Source organism: Orbicella franksi, chromosome 9, assembly GCF_964199315.1.
Source record: "Orbicella franksi chromosome 9, jaOrbFran1.1, whole genome shotgun sequence".
Taxonomy (NCBI): Eukaryota; Metazoa; Cnidaria; class Anthozoa; order Scleractinia; family Merulinidae; genus Orbicella; species Orbicella franksi.
Window position 1 is genome coordinate 31,141,966 of NC_138153.1, and position 16,284 is coordinate 31,158,249.

The window sequence follows — 16,284 nt, forward strand, 5'->3', positions numbered from 1 at the left end:
ACAAAGTTGCCCGCAATTTCTCAAAAAGTTGCTCTAAAAGTCAAAAGTTGGTTTTTGTAACGAAAGTTGCTCAAAAGTGCTAAAAAAACGATTTTTGTTGTTGTTGCTCTCTTCCTTCATTTGGTCTGATGCAAAAATATGCAAATTGTACATCAAAAGTAAGATTTCTAAGTATTTTTGTGCAATTTTGCGGCGTAACCAGCGTTGCTAAATAACATTGTCCTCAATCAAAACCAAATATTAATATTAATGTTGTGAATATTCTTCACCGGAGACACTCGAGTCAATCGAGTGTGAATCTCCGTCCATCAGTTTGATTTGTTTAAAAAACATTTCACACTGTGAAATAAGGAGGCATGGCCAATTTAACCACTAAAAGCTGCTCCGATTTCTCAGAATTGATAAAAAAAAACTAGAAATTGCTCAGAGCGCAAAAAGTTGCGCAAGACGAAAAATGTTGCTTGAAATACAGGAAGTTGCCAAAAAGTTGCCGAGCAACTTGTAGAAAGCCCTACATCTGCTTAAGTTGTGTACGTAACTGCGATGATCAATCATGTCTTCATCTCTTTCTCCGCAGTTCAAATATATGATCGTTCATATATTCACTCGTACTATCTGGTACGTTCACGCTACTACAGCACACTCTTCTCTCTTGAATGTCCAAACAATAACACGCATGTATCTCACGTGTACCTACATTAAATCATTGATAGACACGTCATTTAGGTGTGGTTTAATAATCTTGGATATGCACTGGACTGGTCTTGTTTCACAGTAAGGAAACAAGAATTTAAGGGTGTTATCCTTTTCAACATTATTCGCATTGATGTGGAGTATATATGAAATAATTCATATTTGAACTGCGGTTGTAGATGAAAGTGAAGAATGATCATCGCAGTAAAGTTTCCAATTTAAGCAACTGGAAAGAAGAAGCCTGAAAAAAATCAGGGCTTCAACGGGATTCGAACCCGTGACCTCCGCATCGCACCGGTATTCGCGGAGGTCACGGGTTCGAATCCCGTTGAAGCCCTGATTTTTTTCAGGCTTCTTTTTTCCAATTACTTAAATTGGAAAATTAACTGCGATGATCATTCTTCACATTCATTATTCACATTCGCCGCAGACAGGTGATTCTTTAAGAACTGTAAGTCAGTGCTGTAATCGAATGCCTTTCCTGGAAAGGAAATGGGTGCTGAATTAGTGAAAACGGAAATCGAACAAACGTCGCAGCGCTTATTACATTTTTCGCGCCTCAAATGCGGTGTTAATAGGCCACTGCCGAGTTGCCTTTTGCCTCTATGTCGAAACGAGTCTTCGTGAAAAACCATTCAAATGTGTTTCGCCTACTTAAGCAAGACTCGTTTTGAAACAGAGGAACAAGGCCTGAGGGCCTGTTTACAAGGAGGGAGAGTTACCCTAGTAAGCGGGTTAACCCTAGCCGAGGGTAAAAGATAGCCCGGGTTTACAAGCAAAATTTTACAGGTAGGGTAACCCTACAACCCGGGACAACTTAATGCGCGGTTACACTCAAAGGGTCTGGAAACAATTAGAAAGTTAACTCGGGAAGGCGGGTTAAGTGGCGTGTTTACGAGAGAAAAAGTTAATCCGCCTACCAGGGTAGCCCTAGCACGCAGATAGGCTAACCCGCCTACCCGGGTAACCCTAGCTCCCTTGTAAACACGATGAAGAAAAAAAGAGGAAATGTGTGAGTGCTAGGGTAACCCGCCTTCTAGGGTAACCCTCGGGAACCCTCTCTCCTTGTAAACATGCGCACACCCAAAATCATGGAAATGACTGGTCAGCGGTTTCTTTCGTAAAGCACGAAGCACGTGTTGCAACAAACAAGATGGCGTCCGAGGAAACCACGACTAGGCATAAATCAGGTCCTTTAAAGCAACAAAACAAGACACACAAACATGGGAGACACAGAAGTAAGAGCGAGATCGACAAAAACAACAAAGGTACTGTTACACTGTTGTCTCTTGAACTTTATGTGAGCTGCGTCAAGGCATTTGTGGCCGTGTCATCATTTACTCAGTCGGGTAAAACTGTGACCGTTTAGAGCGTGTACTTCATTAAATGCGTTAGTAAAATACTCCTAATACGGTACAAACTGTGTAAGGAGGACGACATCTTCACTAATATGTGAAAAAACAAATTAATACAATTACTGGCTTACAACATGCGGCTGGAACATTGGAATGAGATGAAATCAACGGAATAATTCGGTTTTGAATGCCCCTATCAATGTTAAAGCCTTAGCGGGGGTGGGGGGGGGGGGGAAGGAGGAGGGGGTGGGTTAGGGTTTAGGGGGAGGGGAAAGCGGTGGAGATTTTGGTACTTTCTGGGAAAAGAAAAATAAAAAAGATAAAATCCCCACCCCCAGGATAAAATGATGGGTAAAAAGTATCAAAGTTCTCAAACGTGGGGCAAACAAAATTCATTCGTGTGTAAACATGCATAGAACTGTCGACACAGTTCTATTAATCATATAAAGCAAAAACTCTGTTTCCTTTCCATAGACTGTATGAATGGCCCGTATAAACAGATTTAAAATGGATCCACTTAGACTTCTTAATTATTTCTGACCTGATTCCTCTTGTGACTTACAGACATTTACAAGATAGCGGATGGCTCATTTCCAGACTCTCTTGATCCTTAAGATGGCAACTGTGTCAACTTCCCTACCCTGGGGACATTGTGGACAATTGGAATCCCTGCCCGGGGAACAGACCATACAATCAATCCCCCCCCCCCCCTCCTCTGAATGAATGCTTTATTCGAGTGTCTGTACTAAAATAACGATAAAAACATTAAATGGAGACTCATTGACTCAACTTCAGCTTGTATGTATAGTTTAAAAATCTGAATACTATTTTAATACTATTTTAACATTTGCAGGTCGTGTTGGGGTAAAAATTGTTTCAAAGAAAATTCGCCAAGCTGTTGGGAAAGCCAATCGTAGACATCAGGTAGTAATTTATAATACTGTACTAAATTTGGTTTTCTTACATGTAAGTGAGTTCTGGTTTTCACATGGTCCAGCTTATAACCCGAGTGAATGTACGCTTCAGTTAATTTAAGCTGTCATAAGTAAGTATTTCAATCAAGTTTAATCATGAATTGTAACTACACATAGAAGTTTGATTATCAAACTGTCATGTACATGTACATGTGTGTAAACTTAATGCACTAGCACTGGTTGTCAAGTTCGTGACATATGGCAACCCTAAAAGTCAGTTTTGATGACAGACTACTTGTTTACATGCATGTTGTGTTTCTGATCAGCCATGACTAATATTATTGTTTTAAATCAATTGCCAACTCTGCAGAGAATTATGTGGTAATTTCAAATGATGAACAATATTTAGTGGTGGTTTTGATGAGGTTTACAAATAACAAACTAGGGCTATAATGTACATGTAAGTGTTGTGCAGGCAGAAAAATAATACCAAGTTAGGTTAGGTTAACTAATGGCCAATAGTAGTGCTCATTGTATTTGAATGTATGGTATTGTTTCACTGTGTTTATGGCAATGGAGTGGTGGTGAATGGGAGAATTCTCTTAAGAAATGATAACTTTGAAAGTTTTGATTTTTTGCAGATAATGTAAAAGGTTCTAAAGTGTCATTGTCCATGACTTTTGTTTAGATGTTGTTTTCAATTTTATTACAGGCAAAACAAATAAGAGAGAACAGAAAAGAGGAAGTACTAGAACAGAGAAGGAAAACAGGAAAGCAAGGAAGCCCACCACATCTTATTGTAAGTAAACCTTTTGGTCTAATGTCTTACAGTATTTCAGAAAAGATCCTGAATATCCAGGATATTAAGCTCCAGGGTGTTGGCATTCATATGAGTGCTAAATATTTGACTACCAAACTGAGTTTTAACAGTTACGTATGTGTTCCGAAGTGTAATATTTATAGAACTATTACCAGTGTGATGTCATTTCTCTCATAATGTTTGCATGGTTTCATGTGTGATTAAACATTAGAATATTTCAATTTCTCTAAGGCAATTATTCCATTATCATCCAACTGTGATGCTGGGCAGGCCGTGCAGTTATTTAGTGAGTGTGATAGTGATGGGTCACTTTATCCTTCAAGGAACACAACAACCTTAGTGTGAGTAGAGCCAGCTCAGAGGTAACCACATGTATAGGTGCTTGCCTCAAAGTCCTTATTTTAGAAAATGGACTTTTTAATGAATTCGTAATAATCTATTACTGTAAGTTTTATGTATGTACTGTAAGCAGAGTTACCCTCTGTACTCTGGGCTTAAGTTGTAAGGTTGACTCTAGTGAGCACTCAGTTTCCTTGAATTCCTTGTGGCACAGGGAACAATAAATTGGCCCTCAATTTGCTCTGTAGTCTATATGTGATACAAATAGTTTGTATGTATGGAACAAAATTAATGTCTCAAAACTGTTGTAAAAAAAGAATGTGCACAACTTCAAATCAGAAATTGTCCTAAAGTTTGTTATTCTTTTGGCCAGACTAGAGTCACATGACAACAACAAAATGAAAGTGACTTTCAGTTTGCTTTCAAATTATATATGGAAGAACAACAACAATCTTTAAAAATCTTTATTTGTACTCTCTCACACTTTGATACTAATTAAACAAAAATACTAATTGAGAATGGTTGTGGGATGTTGTGTACCAGTTCTGTAAATATCAGCGATACAAAGTAGTCCAGCATTTGAAGCTGTCAGTTGAAGCTGGCCAAAACTATGTTGCCAACCTAGTGATGAGCATTCTTTGGCTTTTACCTGTACTCTTTTCCCTTAATATCTATACAGTTAATGTAGTCGTTCAGGGTTCACAAAAATGCCCCCGGATAACATTCTTGGCCTGACATCTTATTTATAACCTTTATTTACCCTTGGCAATGTTTATACCACAAGTGCTAGTGGGGCCGAGCAAACAACTGAAACAAATAATTCAAATTGAAAATAACATTGTTAAGAATCCCAACGTCTTCCAATTTTACAGCTCAATGCTGCCTTTGGTCCATTTCTGTGATAAATTCCATGCCAAAATTTTGATTTGTGTGACTTGTGTAGGCCAGGGCTTTATTAGGGTAACTACATCCAAGTGCTTTATGGGGCTGGCTCTAAAAAGCAGGTGTGGCAGCTTGTCACAAATGTTACAGTGGTGTATTTTCAAAGCATGAACATTTAGTGATCAGCAAGGTATCTTTTTCAACAGTTCTGAGCAACTCAAGCAAAGATTTTCATTCCTTCAGTTGAAGTATAGGGACTTGTACTCTGTTCTGGATGCAGCAAAGGTTTGTTCAAAATTGGCTTTAGTTAGAACTAATGATTTTAGTAATCATAATGCAATGCTTATAAGGTTGGTACATACTGAATTACTTTAGTTACATGTAAGGTATCAAATTTCCTTGAAATATTTTTGATTGGTGTAAACTTGCTTGTCAGGTTGCTGATTCTCTGCTGTTTCTTCTCTCTGCCACACATCCAGTGGATTCATTTGGTGAGAAGTGTCTGTCGTGTATCTTTGCGCAAGGCTTACCAACATATTTTCTTGGATTGCAGGTACAATGTTTGTTAAATATCAGTTGTAAGCCTTTACAGGTTTTAATAACTTTCTTGCTTAGTGTCTGTGACCTTGAATACAGTGTACATGTATGTTGAAATTGTTTGAAATTCTGAATGTTGTTATTGTATGCTTGTTTCAATCTACTGCATGTGTACATATGTTTCTTTAAGGGTTTGGAGAAAATATCAACAAAGAAAAGGAATGATGTAAAGAAACAAGTTCAAAAGATAGTAGAAAAAAGGTACGCTAAATTTTAGTTTTTGGAGATGTAATACTCAGCATTTTCAGCTTAAATTATAGTAAAAAGGGTTTAATCACTAGCTGTTAGACTTTGATTTCAGTTTTTTTAAGCTAACCATAAATAATGTAAAGGATGCTCTGAAACCAAGGATAAACAAATGAATCTTTTATGTCATAGCTGAGGGTGTGGTGGCCTCGTGGCTAGTGTGCTTACTACAAGATCGAGTGGTCCAGGTTCAAGCCCTCTCCGGGAACATTGTCCTTGGGCAAGACACTTTACTGTCACAGTGCATCTCCAGACAGGTGTATAATTGGGTACTGGTGAACTTAATGCTGGGGGTAACCCTGCAATGCACTAGCATCCCATCCAGGGGGGAGTAAGTCAAGTCCCTTCATGCTACTGAAACCATAGACAAGCATCAGCCTGATGGGCCACTTAACTCATATGCTGGTCACTTTTACATTTAGATCATAAATCATATCTAATTTGAGTTAAGACAAATATTTTTATGTGTTATTTGTCTCAATCGCTGCAGGTCATAGACACCCCTATACACATCTAACTGACAGGTCACTGCTTGGACCCTGTAGAGAAGCCAGTTATCATATGTCTTGCTGTGTAACACTGAGACCTCCATAATACAGACACCGTTCTTCCCCTTTGTAGCATTTTGACTACAGTCTGCCACATTGACTCACAGCATGTTTTCTTTACTGTTTCTGTCACAGATTTCCTAGAGATAAATTTCATAGTCTGGAAACCCCCCAGGTGAGGAATTACCCAAAACTGCAAAATAATTATTTTAAATTCACCATTTAAATCAAATTTGCTAATTTTTCAAATTGACTGCCTAGTAATAATGTGAGTTTTAGGTTTCTTAAGTTTGTAACACAATATTTTAAGCTTACAATGTTTCAGAGTGCCTCACATTGTAAAAGAGGTTTCCATGATGACATTTTCTGAGCTGCTGTTATGTTTAAAGGCATACTAAATTCCAATGGATGATTCAAACTATGTACGCATTAGAATGAATTTAGGATAATCACTTGCAAATAGTTTAAAAGTTGATGAAGTTTTGAGTTCTGTTTAAAAGCTGACATATATGTATTTGTTGAACTACAGCAACTTTCACTACATTAGACTGTCTGTATAATTAAATTATTACCTTATTTCTTAGATATTTCTTAGATATTAACAAGGCAGATGTTAAAATATTCCTTTGCAGGATGCACTTGTAGCATTGAGGTTAATATCCAATCAGCATCAAAGAGTAATCCATTTTCGTGACATACGCCCCCACATTTTAGCAGAAAGTACAACTTATGAACTAAATAGTGAAGTGACAGATGTCCCCAGGGGAACCCTGAAGGTGTGCGGTTTTGTCAGGGGGAGGCACCTTTGTGTTAACAGGTTGGTTCATCTGCCAGGATATGGAGATTTTCAAATGTTACAGGTGAATATAATTGCCTTGTAAAATAAAATGTGACTTGGTTGTACATGTAATTCTCACTAATCCAGCATCATTGCTCACTTGATACATTCCTTGTGTGAAAGATGTATGAGGCTAAATCTGGTAATGTATACACAACATGTTGATCTGTGGTTTCTTGTTTAATACTTATATTCAAGTTTTATTAGCTATTAAGAACAATGGGCTTCCACCAATGTTTTAAGAAAATGTAAAAACAATGCAACCACATCAGTGAGTTAGTTCACAAGAGACTTCACTCTAAGAAGATATAAATTAAAAATATGTACAGTAGCTGGTAATCCAAAATAAAGATTAAGATCTAAACTAGTCAGGTGACCGGCATTTATTAACAATTACATGATTTTGTATGTCGAGACTAGCTTGTTTTGACTTGTTTCAACTTGTTTCAGGGTTGCTTTTAAAACACAATGTTTATACAGCTTTTTACATGTTCTTGTGTCTTTATTGCTACATTAGATTGATGCACCTCCAGACCCTTTCAAATGGCAGAAACAAAAAAGCTCTTCAAATAACAAAGGAGATTCAATGGCTGTTGTAAGTAACATCTTTTTCAAGGAAGTGTCATCTACATGTATCCAAAAAACTTGACTGTTCACTGTACATGTACTGCTCACTAAAGGTGCTCACTGATTTTGTGACACTTTCACTTCCAAAGCCAGAGATGAAACCTGTATGTGTTACCATTCAGGAGCATACAGTTTATTATGCTTTACAAGGTAACACTACATCCGTACATACAAAATGTGTGGAGAAAACCCTTGGTGTGTGGCCATTCAATGTTTGTTTTTTTGTTTTGTTTTGTTTTTTTAAAGTTTGAATGGCAATCACAGACAAAATCTTGTTCACTTTGTGAACTGTTCATAAGGAATTTGAGTGAACAGTACTACATGGAAGTGTGCTTTTTGCGTTTTTTTTCATGAATAAAAGAATCTGAAGTCATAGTAACAATTTTAATGTAAGTCCTTCATAATTTTGACCTTCATTTTGGTACATGTGCATGTAGGACAGGGAAGATGGAACAAATGCCATGGATGAAGACATGAAGCTGCTGGCTCGAGCAGACCCAGCTTTCCAAGAATCACTGCAATCAGAGGTAGAACCCGACCCAATGGAAGGCGAGCAAACATGGCCCACTGACGAAGAGCTTAAGCAAGCAGAAGGTGTGACTCCAAAGTATTCCATTACAATCCTTGGTCAGACATATTTCCAATCCTCCATCCTCATTAGGGGATCAAGCCCTGGTCTCCTGTACAACAGGGATCTTCACCACTACACCACAAGACACCTTAGAGGATTTGTAGTGAAAAGAATAGAACTCCTTTACATCTTTTAATCTTGAAGTTTATAAATATCATTCAGTTGAAAAATGAGTTAAAAATTAATTGTGATTTTAATCGTAATTGGAGGGGGTCATGAGTTCAGCTTCCATTAGAGACTCGTTGCAAACGGAACTTTAACATTTTTCATACCTCATTTACAGAGCTTAAAATGTACATGTATAATCTTTCTGCAAACCTTGGAGTGCTGTGCAATTATTTGATTGGTTAACAAACATCTGAAATAGTAGGAACAATCAAACGTATTATTACTATCTTGTTCTTTTGGTCATACTCATTACTGTAACTACATGTACTTGGCTCATAGACCATACAAGTTCACCACTTACACTAAAACTTTTGAATTTTATCTGCATAAACAGATGCACTTCAAGAAAAGAAAGTTCTTAAAAGAGTACCAAAGGGCACGTCTGATTATCAGGCAGCCTGGATAACAAACAGTGACGATGAAGAGGAGCCAGGTGACGGTGAAAATGATGAAGATAATGAATTTGAGGAAGAAATGGAAGGCAGTGATAGTGAGCAGTCCATGGTAATGATCTTTCTGATTTGCTGAAGTCGTTTGAATATGAAAATGCTTTCTTGTTTGTAGCTTGAGTAAATTCGATTCTGTCCCTGCTCGGAGATCAAGTGGTGATGTAGATTTGCAGTTCAAGATTGGTCTTTTTCTGCCGTAACTTAACTCTGGCCACAATGTTTATATATCTGCTTGAACTTTATGAAGAAAATGACTTTTGTTGTTGAAGTTCCAACTGTTTTTATTTTTTACATTTGTTTACAGCATGATGATGAAGAACAGTATGAAACAGTAAGTCAGAAGCCAGTCAGTTGTTGTTGTCTTAGTTTTTTAATGTTGCTATGAAATCACAGGAGACACTTTTGTTATTTAAACATTATTTTTTGTGTGTGTGATCTGACTAACTAGGTTAGTGCTGTCAGAACTGATCCTTCCTTGTTAATTGTAATGAAAAGTTAAGGGACTTTCAGTTTGTATACTTTTAAAAACAACTGTTCATCGCCTGAGCCAAGACGGATCAGCTTTTGATTTCTCCTCATGATGTCAAGCCTACAGGTCATGAGAACTAAGTATATTATTGCCATAGAAAAAAGTCTAATTCTCCTTACTGGTACTGTATGAAATGTACAGACACGAACTAAGAAGAACTTGTGTGTTGATCCATGGAAATTGTTTCTCTGAAGTTTGCGCTCTGTACGTGTAGGTGAGTTTAGCGGCCACTGACACAGACAACGTTAAATACGATGAAAATATTGACGTGGATGAAGAAAGAGAACAGTAAGTGGTTATAAATAATTATATTCAACATTCGTTCGGCGACTGCAAGAAGCTTTTTTGTCATAAGCCAAATTTTCCTTCCAATGGAGGGAAGCTTCGAATGAAGAGCTGTGTAAGATAGAGCACGACAGCAAGAAGTGAACCAAATAGAAGGATGGCTTGGAGTAAGGCAGACTAAGGCAAGCAATAAACTTTTGCGTGTTGTACGGACACCGACTATTTAATTTTTTGGATTAGGGCAGTATTTTCTCGTGTTTTGAATGAAATGGCTGTTCACGCAAGAATTAATTTTGCTGAACTGTTCCAGGTTGGAGAAAATCCGTGCAGAGAGAGAAAACGAAATGTTTCCAGATGAAATGGACACGCCCATAGATCAAGCTGCTCGAGTTCGATTTCAGAGGTTTGTTCGATGTCGGCATTATTAATACTAATACTACTAAACGGCCAATGTAAGATTGCCATTGATTCTGTTCATCTTTTTCTTCTAATTAGTTAATAAATCCATATTGACACAAAAAATCAGTTAAAAAAATCGCACGTTCGCTACAAGCCCGGACCACTCATTGACTCAAAGGAGCAGCAGCAGATGGCAGATTTTTTTGCCGTTCTGGGGAAAACAGTACTGATGCTTATTTTCTCCGTATATGTACACTGTAATAAAAAGGAGGAACAAACATTGCATTAGCTTTTAAACAGAGTTCAAAGTTAACAGTATTTTTTTCCTTCGTAGATACCGTGGCCTGAAGAGTTTCCGTACTTCGCCGTGGGACCCAAAGGAAAACCTTCCATCAGATTACGCCAGGTATGGTTATTGTGGACAAAACCGAAAACACACCACAAACTGACAATGCACACAGTTAGTGTGTGAACTTGTTTTTATTATCTTCGCACCTTTACTGTATGTAGGACTTGAGCAGAAGATTTTGCCCCACAAGCCCGGCTTATAGTTATATCTGTATGTTTGTAGAATATTCCAGTTTGAGAACTTCAAAAGAACAAAGAAGCGAGTATTGGAAGAAGATGATGTGGATGCAGCGTTGGTGAGATTAACATCTCTGTACTGAACTATAATAATTTTAATTTTTAAGATTACGACATTTTTTAATTTATAAGACATGTTTCGATGTTACTAACATCATCGTCGGTTACAGAATATTTGAAAAACCGTTAGGACTATATAACAACTAGGCGAACCATGCATAATTAATTATGATTAAGTGACAAAAATAGATTACATATTTGAGTGAGTTACAAAGTGTTTGAAAGAATATAAAGCCTAAAGCTTAAGGGACGTCATGAACTTGTTGACTTAAATTGGACTTTTCCCAATTTATATGCACAGCCTCCTTAAGTTTAAGTTGAAATTTAGTAGGAGCGGAATCAAGGATTTTGAAACAATCCGCAATCTTACGAGTTTGAGGCTGTTGTTTTTTAATGTGTTAAGGACAACTTGAACAAAGTTCTGCGTGTTACGACTACAGTCATGATTTGGTATCTTGTATATTTTTCTCGTAGCCTGGCTGGTACGTGTCCATTCATATCGCTAATGTTCCGCGTGCATTTATGGGTAAGATTAACTAGTTAAGAAATGTTTGTTTGTTTGTTTGTTTTTTTGATAATTCTCATGATCACAAGGTTAGCCGTCCTATCCAGAACTCAATTTTAATAATACAAGTGCTGTATAATCCCCAGCATTTCATTTCACAGCAGTCATTTATTAATGCGGTGATAAATCCTTGCTTTACTTTTTATCACACGAAACCGCTGAAAGAGACTGAGGTCGCGCCTGGTAACACGCGCCAAATATGGAAGAAACTGCTGTAGTTAGTAAGTGATTGGCTTCGGTTTTGTCTCTAGAATCAATGGAGCCCAGTTCTTCGCTGGTGATATTTGGATTGCTTCCTCACGAACAAAAGGTAAGAATCAGGATTCACTGTTTTGAAAAGAACATGTTGGGTTAGACGTTCAATTTTTAACTGTTCATGTTTGTTTCTGTTTTGACAAGAGGATGGTGGGATAAACGTTCAATTTTTAACTGTTCATGTTTATGGTTTGTTAACTCAGGTGTCAGTGGTTCATTTCGTGCTCAAGAGACATCCAACATTTAAGGATCCCGTTCAATCCAAGGTGAGTCCATATTGATACAGTCCTTTACAAAGACGCTGGTAACATATGCTAGTAAAGATACGATATTAAAGATCATTATAGATCATAGGCGGCAACATCTTCCACTGGACGGCAAAATATGCGTGAATAATTTTTGGCCGCAACCATGGAAATATTCTTTACCCGACTTGACATTACAATAACATTGCCCAACTCGTTTACTACATAACCCTGGCTTGTAGCTGCTACATATACGTGTTCGTGCCTATTATTTAAATCGTCCAGTGTTGATTTCTGTAGGTGCTTTAACTCGTATTGAACCATTTTTTGCCAGGAAAGACTGATTTTCCATTGCGGTTACCGAAGATTTTCAGCGTGTCCCGTATTTTCTCAGCATACATCGGGGGATAAACACAAGGTGAGACTGTTCAAAGTTGCCACGCCACATATCAGCCAAATATACGATTTGAATTCAGATAGAAGCATTATATTTATATATCAAAAAATGCACTTTCTGGAAACATTTGAGCATGAAGATTTTAATCCTCAGTTCATATCGTTCTAATATAAATGGTTTGTTTCTTAAAATATTACTATTACTAATGGTATTGTGAGAATCAAAATGCTTGGCTCAGTGCCGTTATTAAATGTGAAGGGTAGAACAATTGAGTTGATATCTTGTTCTGTTTTCAGTTGGAGCGGTTTATGCCACAAGAAGGAGCATTTGTGGCCACACTCTACGCGCCTATCATGTTCCCTCCCGCCCCAGTCCTAGTCTTCACACAGGATAAACACACAAGTAAGTGACTTGAAACACGCGAAGTAAGACCAGTGCTTGATTCAAGTGCCTCTACTCAATCCAGAACCTACATAACTCATTCGTTGCGGTGAGCACTTGTTTAACCTTGCATTATTAGGCAGACTCTCCGTCAATGAAAAAAAAAAAAACGTATTCGCTGAAATATTAAACACAAATGAGATATGATAATGAATACTTTTTTAAGGGAATTTTCACATAGGGATAACCCCTTAACTTCCTTTTCTAGAGGCATCTACTTTTTTCTCTTTATTTTTAGTTTTTTATTGTATATCTAGTTTGCTTCTAGACTAGAAATGAAGTATGTATGCAAGTGTATGTACTTCTCTGTTTTGGCTCATCTTAGTGTCTCATTATGTTTGTGTAGGTTGCCACAGCCTCGTGGCTACAGGATCGCTGTACAAAGTCGATCCCGACAGAATTGTCGCTAAGAAGATCGTGCTAAGTGGACATCCTTTCAAGATCAACAAACGATCAGTTGTATTACGATATATGTTTTTTAATAGAGGTCAGCACTGTTGCGGCTGTTACTAATCTGCTTACTGACAAACACGATATTTCTCAATACAAAATAAACACACTTTTTATGCGGTAGACAAGTCGTTAGCTAGGAGTTTCTTTCTTGATGTTTCTCCAGATTCCCAAAAATAACATTAAAAGAACTGAATAGCAATTGCATGTAGTGATGAGAATTAATCTTGAATTTATTTGAATAACAGTAATCTCTAATTAATCGTGAACAATGATACAGGAGATATATAATGCATTCATTGAGTTAAATCGTAGTTAACCTTGTTCTGATTCTCGTATGTTGTAGAGGATATCCAGTGGTTTAAGCCAGTAGAACTCTTTACCAAATATGGAAGAAGGGGCCACATCCGGGAACCTCTAGGTTGGTAAAGATAATGCTGTGTTCATTGCCAAATGCTGGTGTCGTTGTAGTTGTTTTTGTTACACTACTTCCCAATGTAACTGAGTTTTTCGGTACTCCTGACAAGATTAAATTTGTTCTATTTAGGTTATACCGTTTGTCAAAAGGGTTTAGTTTTACGCAGATGATAAAAAATTTCATCTTGTGTCTAAGGCCATTTTATAACAAATTTTAAAACGAACAAAGTCGAAACTGAAAGCAATTTCTTAAAGGAACCAAAGGAATTGTCGAAAAAAGATCCTACAGTATTACGATATAACTGTCAATCCAAAACAAGCTTGAAAACATGACCGTTTTTATCTATTATGACCCGTTTTCGTTGTTACCATGGTAATAATGCCTTTGTTATGGTTTCTGTCATTTGGATTATGTCTCTTAAACCAATCCACTGTTGTTGTTTGTGATCTACTCAGTAAGTTGCTTTGATTGTTTTACAGGAACACATGGACACATGAAGTGCGTATTTGACGGAGCTATCAAAGCCCAAGACACTGTCTGCATGAACTTGTACAAACGAGTATTCCCTAAATGGACATACGAGCCCGCGATATTGCCACCTCCAGCAGAAGCAGTAGGGGACACTGAAGATACTATGGAAATATAAAACGAAAATTAAACTGGCTTCGATAAAAGTCAAGGACAGAGACGGCCAAACAACGTACAAGAAAATAATGAGATCTTAGTTCTGTTATCAACACTAATTTGAAGGTCAACTCCTTCAAAGTCGCATTAGCGGTTCTTTACAGACTAGATACTGTTAGGTCTGGCTTAGTATTACACATACTGGGTTTGGGGTTTGCTTGTTGAAAGACTACGTACTCGTTAATACCCGTGTACCCAATCAAACAGCCACAATCTTAAATAAGTTACATACGTTATATTACTTAGCCTAGGACAATCACGTGCTGAGTCACGTACTCAGTCAGTTCTCCAAGGTAGATTTCTTTGTCCTAAAATGGGATCCATTTTTTAAGTGAATCGATCGCAACAAAGGTAAAAGAGAAAATAGGAAGAGACACGTGGGGAATGTTTTATACCTAGCGAAACGTTTTTATGTTTTAAAAAGTTTGCCCAACTAGTGTTTTGCGAAGTTTTACATTTCTGTAGTTCAAAGTTTAAATCTTTTCTCGTTTTCTTTTGGCGTTGGTAGGATACATAAGGTAATATGATTTGAGTTAGGATAGATAAACTTGAACGCGGGTTAATAAATACAACTGACGTACGCTAACTGTAGTTGCGAAGTAACTTCTGTTAGGAATAGTGTGGCTAGGTTATTAATATGCATGTGGCGATTTAAAACGAGATCTGTGCCTGGGCTTTCGATCGTTAAGCGTCCCAAACGCAGTCTGGAGAAGCGCGTGTTTACTGTTTCTAAGTTGCATGACATTTCTCTTAGCTGACTGCCACATGTACATCTTCCATATATTTTCCAACCTCGTCCCAAGAGTCCTTCAGACATCGAATTGCCCGATGCCGATTTTCGGATTTAAGTGAATGAAAGTCTTAGAGGATAAGGTTGCCACTATTTTGTAAGAGGATATTTGACAACTTTGTCACTTAACGTGCGAATGTTTACCAGGATTTTCTAGGAAGGAAAAAAGACAAAATAAAACGCGTCTCATCTCAAGAGCTTCATAGCAGTAACATAAGTACGTCAAAGATCGGGTTGTTTCTTTCACAATGCAGTATTGATCTCGATGTCGTAACGTCCGCTTTTAAGCCGTCTGAATTCTTGTTTTCCTACACAGCTATATTAGTACGGCTGTCGGTTTGGGGCACGTACAGCCGGCTGTTGTAGAATGTAGCTCCGGAGATGCGGGAATGTCAAAGCTGTGGCGTAGTACAAAACTGTTGCCATGGTAACACAGATAAACATGTCCTAATATGTTTCACATTCAAAGTTGTTTTGTCGGACTCCACGGACACCTATTGCAGTCTACACCTTGAGGGTCATATAACCGTTCAAGAGAACTTAGAGGGTGCAAACATGGTCCTAAGAAACCACATGCTTTAGTTATCAATTGTCTTATATGGAAATCTGCAAAGTTTATTCTTGTTAGCGGGCTAAGGTAAAAAAAAAGTAAAAAAAATGCGAGGAAACTGATTGTAAACTTGTACAAACCAGTTCTGGTAGAGTGGTACCTCACAGGCTTGCAGAAATTAAAGAAAAAAAAAACATTTCCGTGCTCCTATAGAGTCGTAGAAACACTAGTGGATATTTGCAAGGAGAAATGTTTTAGGAGCAGCTTTTTCGAGTTTCGTCAACCTTACACGGGTGTTTCTAGAACTTGCTAGGAACACGGAAAAGACTGTGAGAAAAAGGAAAGAGAGCACTCGTTTATTTCAATTATCAAAATGTAAACTCTGTTTGCTCGTGCCGCCATCACGTCATGGCAACTCGAACTTGTTATGTGTTTAGGTTTGGCTTCTGAATTTTCTTGACTTGTCAGGAAATTCTTAGAAACAACATTAAAGAAATGGAGAATTTTAACTTGAACAGGTTTAT

The 16,284-nt window shown here is 37.6% G+C and overlaps 1 protein-coding gene across 1 annotated transcript; it reads left to right on the forward strand.

The window, feature by feature from the left end:
- Window positions 1-1,406: 1,406 nt before the first annotated feature.
- Window positions 1,407-16,283, forward strand: LOC145496809 (pre-rRNA-processing protein TSR1 homolog). Its single transcript, XM_081476557.1, has 25 exons — window positions 1,407-1,961; window positions 2,902-2,972; window positions 3,675-3,761; window positions 4,014-4,123; window positions 5,210-5,288; window positions 5,440-5,556; window positions 5,731-5,801; window positions 6,530-6,569; window positions 7,027-7,254; window positions 7,750-7,827; window positions 8,297-8,453; window positions 8,993-9,162; window positions 9,412-9,438; window positions 9,851-9,924; window positions 10,232-10,324; window positions 10,655-10,726; window positions 10,892-10,964; window positions 11,440-11,491; window positions 11,782-11,840; window positions 11,989-12,051; window positions 12,365-12,448; window positions 12,724-12,829; window positions 13,215-13,355; window positions 13,665-13,739; window positions 14,216-16,283. The coding sequence occupies exons 1-25, from the start codon at window positions 1,847-1,849 to the stop codon at window positions 14,380-14,382; spliced, it is 2,409 nt and encodes an 802-aa protein (XP_081332683.1). The 5' UTR covers window positions 1,407-1,846; the 3' UTR covers window positions 14,383-16,283.
- Window position 16,284: the final 1 nt, after the last annotated feature.